The 14,123-nt window shown below is 34.0% G+C and overlaps 1 protein-coding gene across 6 annotated transcripts in view; it reads left to right on the forward strand.

Moving 5' to 3' along the window:
- HBP1 (HMG-box transcription factor 1) overlaps positions 1-14,123 on the forward strand; it is a 28,458-nt gene that overhangs the window by 12,760 nt on the left and 1,575 nt on the right. For all 6 annotated transcript variants that reach the window (XM_012746204.3, XM_012746221.3, XM_012746228.3 and 3 more), the window contains 7 exons: positions 918-1,059; positions 1,461-1,572; positions 1,663-1,775; positions 4,207-4,363; positions 5,073-5,217; positions 10,701-11,018; positions 13,427-13,568. In XM_012746204.3, coding sequence (XP_012601658.2) covers positions 918-1,059; positions 1,461-1,572; positions 1,663-1,775; positions 4,207-4,363; positions 5,073-5,217; positions 10,701-11,018; positions 13,427-13,568 — 1,129 coding nt within the window. The remainder of the gene's footprint in view (positions 1-917; positions 1,060-1,460; positions 1,573-1,662; positions 1,776-4,206; positions 4,364-5,072; positions 5,218-10,700; positions 11,019-13,426; positions 13,569-14,123) is intronic.

Below are 14,123 nucleotides of genomic sequence, written 5' to 3' on the forward strand. Positions count from 1 at the left end.
AGGACCAAATTCCTATTTGGTATCTCGCAGAATTGTCCTGATTCGGACCTTCAGTTGGCTTTCTCTCCTGGCCTTGCTGTCTTCCTTTCTGCTTCCTTTCTGGACTCCTGAGTCCATGCACATTACTAATCATCCTTTATAGGCTTGTTTCTCATTGTTACCCTAACCATGAAATTATCTGGTCTGTCTGTGAGGGAAGGATTTTAATAATCTTCTTGGGACTCCATATATTCTAAAGGGAGTGCTGCCCAGTAAAGAGACTTTTGAGGTGAAAAGGGTATTTTTTTTCCTTTTTAAAGTTGATCTTTAAAGGAAAATAACTGGACCTGTTGCTTTTCAACAGGTTTATATTAGAAAACAAGAAACAGTGTCCAGTTACAAGGAGGATAAATAGGCTGCTCTCTGCTATAATAAGTTTAAGCATTTTTTTAAGGGTAGTTCTTTGTATCTGCCCAATGATATATGATTGGTAGATAATGAGTTCATTATTGGTCATATTGAGCTTAAATGCTTTATTATACTGAGGCTTATATCAACAAACATCAAAGTAGAAGAAAACATCAAAGTAGAAGGAAAAAATGGATGGGAATTCTACATGGGGGTATTATTCATGAATGAAAATATGCACATTTATGCATATTGATATAAAAATGAATGGGATAAATAAATGGTAGTGGTAATTTGAAATACATTCTCAAATCTGGGAAAAAAATGGTGTTGAAAATGTGTGAGGAGCATTTGGGTAAGAAGTTTAGTTAACGTACAGCATATTTAGATAAAATCTTACTGTCTTTACTAGTTTACCATAAGTATCTTAAATGTAACAACATTGGCACTTATTAAATACGAGTTTTTTTCATCAAAGGATCTACTTTAAGGACGTACGCTTTACGGTTAAAACTGCTGCTCTATTTTAGATCATCTCCTGTACACATCATAGCTACTAGCAAAAGTTTACATTCCTATGCACGCCCTCCACCGGTGTCCTCCTCTTCTAAGAGCGAGCCAGCCTTCCCTCATCACCACTGGAAGGAGGAAACACCAGTAAGACATGAAAGGGTGAGTTTATTTATAAGGTTATTTATTTATAAGTTTATTTATAAGGTTCTATGAAGTTTGTCTAACAGTTGAAATACATTACCTTTCCCCACCTAAGAAATTCTTTTGGAGCGCATACAAATGGGAAATAGTATGTTTTAATGTTCTGTTAATGATTTGGATTCACTTTTATAAACAACTTTATTAACTCTTAGGAAAGTTTATTACTAATGAGAATGTACATTTAATTAAAACTTCCAAAAACTTTAGTTTTCAAAGGCATTGTATTTTTCCCTAAGTTTAGAATGATTCATTTATCCACTAATAAGAAATGTGAGCTTAAGAACTTAGGATAAAAACAGTTATTAAAAGATGCATTTAAAAAGCAAAAATTAAAAAGGTGATAATATGTTTCTCCACAGGCAAATAGTGAGTCAGAATCTGGCATTTTCTGCATGTCCTCCCTGTCAGATGATGATGATTTGGGATGGTGCAATTCCTGGCCTTCAACTGTTTGGCACTGTTTTTTGAAAGGTGAAAGAAAAAATATTTTAACTATTTACACCTAACTTGTGTTGCACCCTACTTATACATCTAATATTTGTTTTCTACTTAAAACTTTAGGCACACGATTGTGCTTTCATAAGGGAAGCAATAAGGAATGGCAGGATGTTGAAGATTTTGCTAGACCTGAAGGCTGTGACAATGAGGAAGATCTTCAAATGAGCGCTCACAAGGTTGACTTAAAATTATTTCAGAATTTTTCAAAATCTTTCAGAATGAAACAGGATTTATTGCTAACCTATAGGAATATTCTCCATTTACTTAATATTGAAATGACATCTTACATTTTAGGTAGAGGTTTTGTAGCTACTTGTTGCTTAACTTGATAGGGAGGACAGTGATTTTGGGTTTACCTTTCTAATTATGCTTTTTTGAATGGAAAAAGTATATTAGTTAGCAATTTTTTATGTTTCATACATTTTACATTGGGAAAAACAAAACTAACATTAAAAACAAATAATAAACTAACCAAAGCCTTTTCTTAGGTAATCTACAAAGTGGTCAATTCCCCTGTAGATAATTGAGAGTTGATTATATTAAGTTACTTTTAAAATGGTTCCATAAAACACTAGCATTTTCTAAGCTGATGAGCAAAAGCAGTAGTGAGCAACATCAGGATAAAGATCGATTGACACCTTTCACTTTGAAATCTTTAATTTCTCCATCTCCCTGTAGGCACAGAAAACGAGTATGTGAAGTGTACTTGTTTAAAATTCCTTTTTTGATCCTGCTCTTACTATTGAGTCTCTTGAGAAAAATAGTCCTGACTTGGCTGCCTTCATTTTTCCCCCCTTGCTGTTAATCTTCATTCTAGTAAAGTTTACAGTAGTCTGAGTTTGGTCTCTGCCACTCTACTAAAATCTAAGAGGTTACTAGCTTTATTCTAATTTCTAGGACCAGAGACTTCTGCTTGTTTTGTTTGACATCTCTGCAATTTTTTACACATTGGGTTAGTTCCTGACATTGCCCCTTGATTTGTGTAGCATAGCATAGCAGTGTCCCACTTCTGTCTTGTTGACTGGGTGCATGTCTGCTGAACGTAAGACAAGGTTTGGCCCTCTTCACTCTCCTCACCAGTTCCTCTCTGCTGATAATGTCCACAGCACTTCCATGGTGTCAAGTGGAAGGCACTCTGGACTTAGAGTCAGGAAACCTGGGTGCTCTTTCTAGCTCCCTTACTGCAACTATCTGTGTAACTGAACATAGGCAGATTGTTAACCCCTCTGGGTGTTGGTTTTGATCTGTAAAATGGGATTGAGTTAGTTTTAAGGTCTCCTGTAGCTCTAAAAATAAGAAGATTTTTGTAATTTAGTTATTTTCAAATATATGTCTATAGCCTTCAGTGGCACATTTCCAACTGCATGTTAGATATCTCTACATAATATTTGGTTCTTTTTTTTTTTTTTTTTTTTTTGAGACAGAGTCTTGCTTTGTTGCCCAGGCTGGAGTGAATGCCGTGGTGTCAGCCTAGCTCACAGCAACCTCAAACTCCTGGGCTCAAGCAATCCTTTTGCCTCAGCCTCCCGAGTAGCTGGGACTACAGGCATGTGCCACCATGCCTGGTTAATTTTATATATATATTAGTTGGCCCATTAATTTCTTTCTATTTATAGTAGAGACGGGGTCTCGCTCTTGCTCAGGCTGGTTTCGAACTCCTGACCTCGAGCAATCCGCCCGTCTTGGCCTCCCAGAGTGCTAGGATTACAGGCATGAGCCACCTCGCCCGGCCAATTTCTGTAAAGATTTTAACAGTCATCCTTATCTCTCATTCATTACTTTGTTCATGCACTAGTGTAATAATGATTGGATACTATAGCTAATTATTGGCATGTTTGTTGTCTTTGTTTTTCTGTGGATTTAAGGGTAAGGATCATGTCTTGTTAATGTTTGTATTTTCAGAGCCTACCTGGTATGTACTAAATGCTCAGTATTCATTAAATTTTAGTTTAGTCTGGTTCTACCACCACTGCACTTGTCAATTAAGGACTATACTGGGTATCTCTCATTATATCCTCAAATAATTGAATATGAGATCCCTTTTTATTCTGCAGTCATCATCATCATCTTCAAATTGGCAGTCATATTAGTAAAGATACTTTCATTAACTTCCCAATACCTTCTAAGTAAAAAGTTTAAGCACTTTGCCTGTCTTTATGAGCCCTCTACTAATTGGCCTCTCCTGTTTAGCCTTATTTGCCCAAGTCTGAACTCATCTTGTATTTTTAGCAAATACTTAGCACTCCCCCCACCCCCAAAAAAGTTAATTATAATCGTTCTGGTGCAAATCCTGTCCTTCTACCTTTCTGAATTGCATTGTTCTTTTAAATCTGTTCAAATGAGAATTGAAAGTCCCCCCTAATCTTTCTTTTGGAATTAACAACTTTATTAACTCCATCACCACTATTTATATGTGAATTAAAGTGTTTACTACAGTCTAGTTATATTTATTTGTCTTTCTTCACTACTGGGTTTAAAGATCTTTAAAGGCAGGCATCCCATCTTGGGTGTTTTTACCTTTTTCACAAAGTCTTACAGGTAATGGAAGCTTCACTGTGTGTTGAATTGAACATTTCCAGTTCATTCACTCTATGCATATATTTTCAGGGCTATGGTTCTGATGGTCTAAAGTTGTTATCACATGAAGAAAGTGTATCATTTGGCGAGTCAGTACTGAAGTTGACTTTTGATCCTGGTACAGTAGAAGATGGTTTACTTACTGTAGAGTGTAAGCTGGACCACCCTTTCTATGTTAAAAATAAAGGTAGGGCTTTAACTGAATTTGTAGTAACTTTTTAAAGAAAGCTTCTTAAATCTATAATTATGTCTGTGGCTTTGATGATTAAGGAAAAAAATTTGGAGGGAAAATTTCTTTCCAACTATATAAAACTACTATTGGAAATGCTTATAATTTATACTTAATGGTGCTTAAGTATCTTAGCAATAGTCAGGTGGAATTCAATTTCCTGAGTGTGAGAAATTTTTAGATTCATTGTAGCATACTATAATAAGCTCTCTGTTATCTTCAGATAGTTTGGGGAATGAAGTGTGATGATAATCACATTTTTGTTAAGAGTTACCAAATATACTATAAACCAAACTCAGTCTTCAAAGCCTTATTATAATCACACCATGTTAAACATAATTTGATGATTCAGAGACTATTTCATGGTCTCAGTCACTGAGCACTTCCATCAGTCTATAAGATAGTGAATAAATGATGATTGATATATCTACATATATTAATAAAGTACTTACTGAATTAAACTAGTTTTGGAGAGCTTTTACATTACTGAAAGAGAATACTTATTGAATACTACTTTATTGCAGATACATGCCTTGTATTAGAAAATTTCTTGGGACATGTTTTAAGAAATAACTTTTTAAGATACAGAAATGATATGTCTGTTGTAAAATAATTAGGGTGCTTTCTGTCAGTCCTCATTCTTTATGCAACTATTGTTTAACTTTAGGTTGGTCATCGTTTTATCCAAGCTTGACTGTGGTACAGCATGGCATTCCATGTTGTGAAATTCATATTGGAGATGTATGTCTACCTCCTGGACACCCCGATGCCATTAATTTTGATGATTCAGGTGTTTTTGATACATTTAAAAGGTAATATTAGATTCTTTTTTTTTCTGTTAAGGTTTACCCTTAATTTGATAATTATAAGAAAAATACTTAGAGGAAAGTATAAATATGATTAAATTAAAAAATATTAGGTAATTAATAGCTAATAGGGAGTTTTGCATATAATTGTTATATAGGAAAATTGAATTTATGAGACATTTAGGATTAGATTAGAAAGAATATCATATTATATAACCAGGAGTTTAATAGATCAACTTTGATAGTTACATACATTAAAAAAAAATCCGGGCAATCAGGCAACTGTTTTTAACCAGCCATAAACCTCTTAATAGTCTGTCTGTGTTTTTTTTTTAAGCTAACTGTATTTTTTTTTTTTTTGGTAGTTAATTGTATCTTTGTTTAATATTCATTTTGACCAAGGGTGTTGCATGGTTTAATAAATAGTAAAAAATTAGCCAAAACTTGACATTTTAGAGAGGAAAGCAGTTTTTTCTGACATCATGTTGCTAACAAGTGGCAGAATAGGACAAGAATCCATGTGTCTTGACTTTCAAGAAGGTTGATGTACTGTCCCTATTTATATGGGACTTTCCTGGCATTAGCACTGAAAATCCAGCATATCTGGAAACTCGTCATTCCTAGACAAACTGGGACAGTTGGTTACCCTACTCTTAGAAGGTACCTGGAGAAAGTCTGTGTGTAGATACTTGGGACTTAAAGACTCATTCTTTTTTTAAGGTAATTATGAAATCCATATCATGTATGGGGCACTAAGTAGTGCCCTGAGAATTCTTGAGTTCCTGCTGGCCTGTAAATTTTATTTCCTTCAGTTTAAATTAAATCAAATTTAAGGTTAATATATTATATAAATCATAAGGATAAATGAGACTAATATTACTAAAAAAGCAAATAGCATAGGGCCTGGCACAGGCCATATGCTCAATAAATGTCTATAAGATTGTAAACTCAATACTGTTCTACTGAAACCCTCATATACACTCTTCTTTAAAAACTAGAAAAATGACACAAAATTTTAAGGACGGATTCTTTAAGTATTCTTAGCATGTAGATCACTGATAACTCCTGTATTTTGGTGAGAGGATAACCTGATAAAAAAATTCTGGATGACAGTTGGCTTTATCTTACAAAGGTGAATATCAGCAATTTCACTCCTCTGTTATATACCCTAGTGAAGTAAATTCTTGTAGACATGCTCAAAGAGATATGCCAGTAAGTTCATAGCTGAATTGCTGATGATAGCAAAAATGTGGAAACAATCAAACTACCTATTAACTGGAGAGTGAATACCTAACTTGTGATATAATCTTACAGTGGAATTCTTTTTTACCAGTGGAAAATGAACTGTAGCTATATACTTTAAAATACAGATCAATTTTTAAAACAATGTTAAGTAAAAATAAGTCTCAGAAGTAAACAATATGTTTCTATTTTTATGGAACCCTGTTCTTTACAAATATATCTAATAAAACTATAAATATAAGTATATAAGCTTTATATATTATATGTAATATACATTGTATAATCATGTCAGGAGTCCCTCAAGACCACCCCCAGGTTTGATCATTTGCTGGGAGAATTTGCTCATGGTTATGATTTATTATGGTAAAAGCATACAAAGCAAAATCAGGAAAGGGAAAAGACAGGGAGTGAAGTCTGGAGGAAGCCAAGCTTCCAGGGATCTCTCCCAGTGCTGATGAACAGGACACCGTTAATTCTACCAGTAGTGAGTTGTGACAACAAGTATGAAACATGTACCAGGAAAGCCTATTAGACACTCAGCACTCACAGTTTTCTCTGCCCGACATGTACCAAAATTTCAAACTTCCAAAGGAAAGTGGCTTTTCAGAGTAAACCATGTTGTTTGTACACACAGCTTAGGCATACTAAGCTATCCTTATCAGTTGTGGCAATGATGGGAACCCTCCTGAAATCCTAGTTCTAGATGCCCAGTCAAGGGCCAACCTTGTAAGAAGACCTTTGAAGGGAGAGCAGTATTGAGTAATATTATTTTTATAATAAAATTATTGAAAATAAGAGAAGGATAAGCCATTCAGGAGAAAAGTTATCTGGGGGTAGCAAATGAACTTAAAGTGATATTAGAAATGTTTTCTTAATTTGGATTGTGGGTTCACTGATAGTTGTGTGCTTCATAACTTAGATATATGTTATATATTAAGTATTACATAGTGCACAACTTTGCTTTTTAAGGCAAAAGGAAAAACTTGGCTGCCTAATTCCTGTTTTTCTGAGATGGGAAATTCTCATCACTTGATCCCACTGGATACTAATCCCTCTCAATATGATCATTGTCACTGGTCTAATTTTACTGTTGAGTGGCTGTAACATATATAATATAACGGCAATGCTCACCTTTCCCCTCCTGCAAAGGAGCGGAAATGGGCAGTTTCATCCAGGAGAAACCATGAAAAAGTTGAGAAACATGAAGTTGACTAAATTTTCTTTGTGGACTTGATTATGACTTGAGGGTTAAAGGAGATGATATCTGGCATAGGAAGAGCAAGAAGAGAAAAGAAAGGCAGGGAGAGGAAACACTCAGTCCAAAATGGAACCCCAGAATAAATTCCTAGGTCTGTTGGGGATGTGGGGCAAGCTCTTGGATCATTGTTTACAGGGAAGGACACTTGAGTGGTTTCTAGCTTGGTAAGAACTGTAAGAAGTTAACAAGTTGATGAGCTCTTAAACCCAATTCAAAGCTCTACCATAGAAAGGAGGCCTCTAAGAGCATGCTTTACAGAAGCCCTTTCTGAGACTTTGTCAGTTGGGGCTAATCTTATAGGCATTATACAAGTTTAAAACAGTCACTTTTGACTTTGTGAAGTTGACATTTCTATTCAAGTAATGTGATAATTTAACAAATTTATTAAGTGCTTACTATGTGCCAGGTACTGTACATATGTAAATTTATTTAATCTTCAATCCCTATTGATAGGTTATATCCTCATTCTACAGAAAGAGAAAAAGAGAAATAAAGTTAGGAGAGGTTAAGGAACATGCCCAAAACAAAGCCAGTTACTGTCAGAATTAGGATTCAATCCTGTATCTTATAAAGATTCCAAATTTAGCATGCTTGTCTCCTAATCTACCTCTACAATAACAGATACCCCTAATTGAATACAACTTTGTGCCAGCCTCTGCCATGTTTTACATTTATTATCCTTTCAACAACCCCTCATAGCATGTATTCTCTTTATTTTACAGATAAGTAAACTGAGGCTAGATAGTTTATTTAACTTGCCCAAACATAGTGTGACCCCATCTCTAAAAAAAAAAAAAAAAAATAGAAAAAATTAGCTTGTGTGGTCATGTACACCTACAGTCCCAGTTACTGGAGAGTCTGAAGTGGGAGGATCACTTGAGCCCAGGAGTTTGAGGTTGCACTGAGCTGTGATGATGCTACTGCACTCTAGCCTGGGCAACAGAGTAAGACCCTGTCTTTGAATGAATGAATGAATTTATTTAACTTGCCCAAGGTCATACTGCTAATAAAGTGGCAAAACTGGAATTTAAACCCAATTAAAATTTTACATTATGTTCTCCAGAATTAATTTAAAAATGGGTTAAGAATGGCCATGCCTCTTCTTTTTCAGAAGTCTATAAAATGGAGATATTAGAAAAAGGATTAAATGAGTTAATACATGTGACATAGTTAAGAGGCACTATTGTTGTAGAGTTTGCCTTTAAGAGTAGTGATTAGACAGTGAAGTGGAAAAGAACATTCTAAGCTTAAGGAATGACATATACAAAAAAAGTAGGGGTGTGAAACAAGGCACCTTTGAGGAACTACAGGTGGTTTAGTGAAGAGAATGAAAACTAAGGTGTTATAGCAAAAGATTATCAAAATCCCGAATTTTGTGAATTCAAGCTGATTTAAGTTGTATCCATAATGGAAATAGATGACAGTTGTATTTGTGCCACTAGATGGTGGGGTTTTCACATTTTAGTAATTAGTTTACCTTGTATCTTTTGGTATTTTAAAATTGTAACTAAGTATTTTCTTTGAGAAGAGATTAAATATTTTGTGTCAAATTCATTTATAGTGAAGTGTGCTATTTTTTCTAAATTATGTATGAGAGGGGCTTACAGTATTTTTATGGAAGTTGCAAACCTAGAAAGCAGAAATTGTTTCTCTGACATACTGATTGCTAAGCATTCATGAGATAATTTTGCAGTGATAGTTTAAGTACATTATTTCATGTAATACCTTTAAGGAAAAAAAAAACACTGGTTGGTAATTGCTAAAAGTCATTTTTACTGTGTGTAGTAAATAGCATGGACCTAGCTCATTTAGTTTTTCACTTCTTTTTAGAATATTTCTTAATCTCATATGCTTCACCTTTGAGAAGATGCTGTTCCTGTAGCCAATATGAACCTATTTTGATATATTACCAGAATTTCTGTTTCAGGGAGAGAAGTAGGGGTTGGATTCTGAATAAAAGGTTTTTTGCCAAGAAGATACAAATTACTGTAGGCAGAGAGTTAACAGTTGGAACAAAAGAAAATTCTTTTGACTGGTGTAGCTTTAGGCTGTGATCTACATTAGCTCTAATTTTCAGCTAATATTTCCAATTAATAGGATTATTATCTGTTCACCTTGAGTCAGTAGCAATGTGAGATATCATGGTACTGTTAAGGAAACCTGGGGCTTTGAAGGTAGATAGATCATCTGAGTTTGGATTCTAGTAGTGTGGCCTTGGGTGCATAATACTTTACTTTTCTTAGCTTGTTTCTTCATATAAAAGAGGGGATAATGATACTGTCCCAGCTGGTTTGTTGAGATGAGAGAATAATATGGATAGTTTATTTGCATGCCTATGTAAACTGGAACAAAATGTAGCCTTTCCTGATAAAGGTGGGTTTTTACTATGAACTTACTAGGCAGTAGTTGGCTTTTTGGGAGACTGATATATGTGTGTGACTTTTTTCATAAAGATCCAGATTATGGGGCATATTAAGTTTCTTTAGCCGGGCGCGTTTAATAGCTTTTGACTGCCCCTTACCCAATCTTTTGTCTTCTTCAGTATTTAGTCCTTAGGCCTAGTATATTGCCTCCACTTCATTTTAATTTTCTAGCTCTAGGCTAGAAATTGCATTAGCAGGTTTGTCAAGAAGGGAATTTGAAGTAAGAATAAGTAGGTTGTGTGGGATTTGAACGAGTTACTTGCTGTGAACAAGCCATGTTGATTATAATATTCCTTATTACAGGGTTCAAGTCTTTTTTTTACTTTTCTATTATCTGCAGAGGCTTTTTTTTTAAAGTAATAATTTTAGTCAATGCATATATAGAATTCATTTTATTAGTATAAGCAACTATCAGTGGCAAAAGTTGTTAAAAGTAGTGTTGATAACATTATATAGGGGAAAATGCATTGAAAGTTCCAATCAAATGTTAAGGGTTTTTAAAAACCCTGTTTATAGAAATTGGATAAACTGAATTAAAACTGTATTAATTTTTTTAAATTTCATAGCTATGACTTCACACCTATGGATTCTTCTGCAGTTTATGTGTTAAGTAGTATGGCTCGTCAACGTCGTGCATCTTTGTCTTGTGGAGGACCTGGTGGTCAAGATTTTGCAAGATCTGGATTCAGTAAAAACTGTGGCTCACCTGGATCATCACAGCTCTCTTCAAATTCTTTATATGCTAAAGCTGTCAAAAACCACAGCTCAGGGACTGTGAGTGCCACTTCTCCTAATAAGTGCAAAAGACCAATGAATGCCTTCATGCTTTTTGCCAAAAAATACAGAGTTGAATATACTCAGATGTATCCAGGGAAAGATAACAGGTAAAAATGGTGACAAATCTTACTATAATAACTAAATACTTCAATGTCATTCACAGCAACTGGGATAGTTAAGTACACTTAACTTTAATTGAATTCTGTTTTCTTAAGTTGACATTAAAGTAAAAAGTTTAAGTGGAATTTTTAGGGCATGTATAATTACTTTATAATACCTAGACAGATAACTGAGTCTACTATGGAATGTGTAGATATTGGCAATTTGTAGTAAGTTTCCAAACTTGTCAAAAGTTGTCTTCAGGAGAGCCCAGGAATAAAAATTAACTCAAGTACTTCCTAGTCTAAGTATTTACATTTTAAAAAGAGAAGCTTATCCCAAATGCTTCTGAGAATTGATACATATGTATATTTGCATTGAAAATATTACAAGTAACACTTTAATGAATAACTTTGTCTTTAGTTTCTGGTTGTTTAGATTCCTACTCAGTGAAGAATTCTAAGGGCTTTCTCAACACCATTGAAATTTTTAACTCTTGGGTCTGTCATCTCTGTGACTTTTGGCAATTAACCCAAGTTCTAATCCTCCATTTCTTCATCAGTAACAAGAGTGGGTTTAACTTTTTTAAATACATTTTGGAAGTCCACTTCTCTGGTGACTAGTGTGTGATTATTCTCACAGAAAATATACTTTTAGGATTTAAAGGCATTTTAGGATCATTGATACCTGTTTTCTCCTTGCTCAGTTTTATTTCCTGAGAAAATGGCTACCTTAGAGATTTAGTGATAGGTGCTATGCTGCATTTCTTTTTTTGTACATATCTGGTATCTTAATTATTAGCTATGTCCTTTGACATCTAAGAAATACAGGATTCATGTCCCTATATGACATTAATAATAAGTCTCTTCCCTAGCCATTGACAGCATCAGCCAGGATGCCTTCTGAACTTACTTATAATTCTCTGTAATTGTAATTGGATTGTCCTGATTATAAGAGTGTAAATCTCATTTTTTTTTTTTAAGGATCTCTATCAGGTTATACCCCTTTTTGCTCATAAATCTAATTTTTTCTTTGCATTTTAGCATTGCTCCCATGTGATATATTGGTAATCACCTAACATCAAGAGATAGATCAATCAGAGAGACATAGTTGATATAATTGTCAATCTGCATGTAACACTCACTGCAAAAATCATCTTTAGGTGACATATCTACTTTATTGTTATAGAAGGGAATACAGATAATAGTCTGTATTATTTTGCACATTTCATTACCTGTCAGCTTTTAACTTAAGGAATAAATGTGTTTCTCAAGTGTCACATAACCACTCCCTTCCAAAAACATTTCACATTTTTTCTTACTTTGAAAGACTGAGATGGGGGTGTAGTATATGTGTGAATATTTCTTACTGATTTGTTTAACTAGTAAATGTGCCAACTACTGTATGGTGTCTTTAACCCAAAGACTATAAAAATTGGTTTTTACTAAAGGAAGATGCAGTGTAATGTTTAATTGCATCAACTTATTAGATAGAAAGACAAGTAAACTTACACAAACTTCATTTCTTTTTAAGTACTAGAGCTTCTGTGTTTATTGTTCTTCTAAAGCACATATACATATCTTTAGTTTCCTTATCAGTTGGATAAAATCACTTGTACATACTTTGTATAGTCATTCCAGGACCTTCTGTCTTGTATGAGTGTCACAGAATGAATGGTTAATAGCTCTTCATAGAAGGAATGTGGTTTATGTCTGCATGCTCTGGGTGAGACTATCTTAGTAGGTTTGGTAGCAGAGTGACAACTATAAATAGGAAAGTAATTTCAAATTTCTATCATGCTGAATCCTATCAGTTTGACTTATCCTTACTGTTTGGAATGTATCCAATTTTCTCAAGTAATTAAGTATGAATATTGACTAAAGTTTAATTGGTTTCATCTTAAGAGATAAAGACCTTTATCATAACATTTTGATAGGTGTTATGGGCATAAATAGAACTCTCAATATGTAAGAATAACTTTTAATACAAGTTGAATACTTCATGCTGATACTGAATAGTCTTACCTTTATACCTTAAGCATCTTTTAAAAACTGATGTACAATGATAGATCTAATGGTAATAATTAAAACTTTTTCTTTGAAATCTTAAAAAATTTTTTTTAAATATAAGCTTTGTACAATATCCAATTTCTAGCCATTTTAGATTCCTTTGACAGTTGGGAATATTGACACTATACCAAGGGGCTTTAACTGCTGAGATTATGATAAATGGGCCATATGACTTGGGATTTTACTGGAAATGACTATTACCGCCTTGACCTTTTGCCTTCTCTATGTTGGACAAGATTTTTGTCTTTTTTTTTTTTTAACTTTACATTTTTTTTCCCCAACATAGCAGCACTTGAGTTTTATGAAAAATTTATGCCTTTAGCATTTTGTAAATATTTATTTTACAGAGCCATAAGTGTGATCCTGGGTGACAGGTGGAAGAAAATGAAGAATGAAGAGAGAAGGATGTACACATTAGAAGCAAAGGCTTTGGCTGAAGAACAGAAACGTTTAAATCCTGACTGTTGGAAAAGGAAAAGAACCAATTCAGTACGTTTCAATAAGTAGTTGTTTAAAATTATTTTGACTTATCCCCATAGGTATACTGGCATGTTGGAACGATTGTTATAACCTTTAAAAGGTTGTAGTGACATTGTTTTATAGCATTTTCATACTTCAGAGGCTAATGTTTTCCCATCATCATATAAGACTGCTTTTCTTTTCATCATATTCCATACCCTGTTTGCATGGAAGCAGAAATCTCAAGCAAACTTTAAAAAGAATGTTTTAAATGTTAAGGTAAAACAATAATTTTGGAATATATTATTTCTAGTTAGGTTGAAAGATGGGCATTATTAACCCATTAATATCACAGTAGAAAATTTCTCTAATTTTTGGTGGTGGTCTCAAAAGCCTTTCTTTCCTTAATTGGTGAGAGACTAATGAGGATGGAGGTGTTGAGGGTACACTAACTAACCTTCATGGGGACTTCTGCCATTGGCCCAGAATTTTTAGATTAAAAACCTCAAGAAGAAGAAGAAATAGGCCCAGGAAGGGTGGTAAATAAATTCATACCAAAATCTATCTTGGATAGACTTGGTGCTT

Source organism: Microcebus murinus, chromosome 9 (assembly GCF_040939455.1).
Source record: "Microcebus murinus isolate Inina chromosome 9, M.murinus_Inina_mat1.0, whole genome shotgun sequence".
In the NCBI taxonomy this organism is placed as follows: Eukaryota; Metazoa; Chordata; class Mammalia; order Primates; family Cheirogaleidae; genus Microcebus; species Microcebus murinus.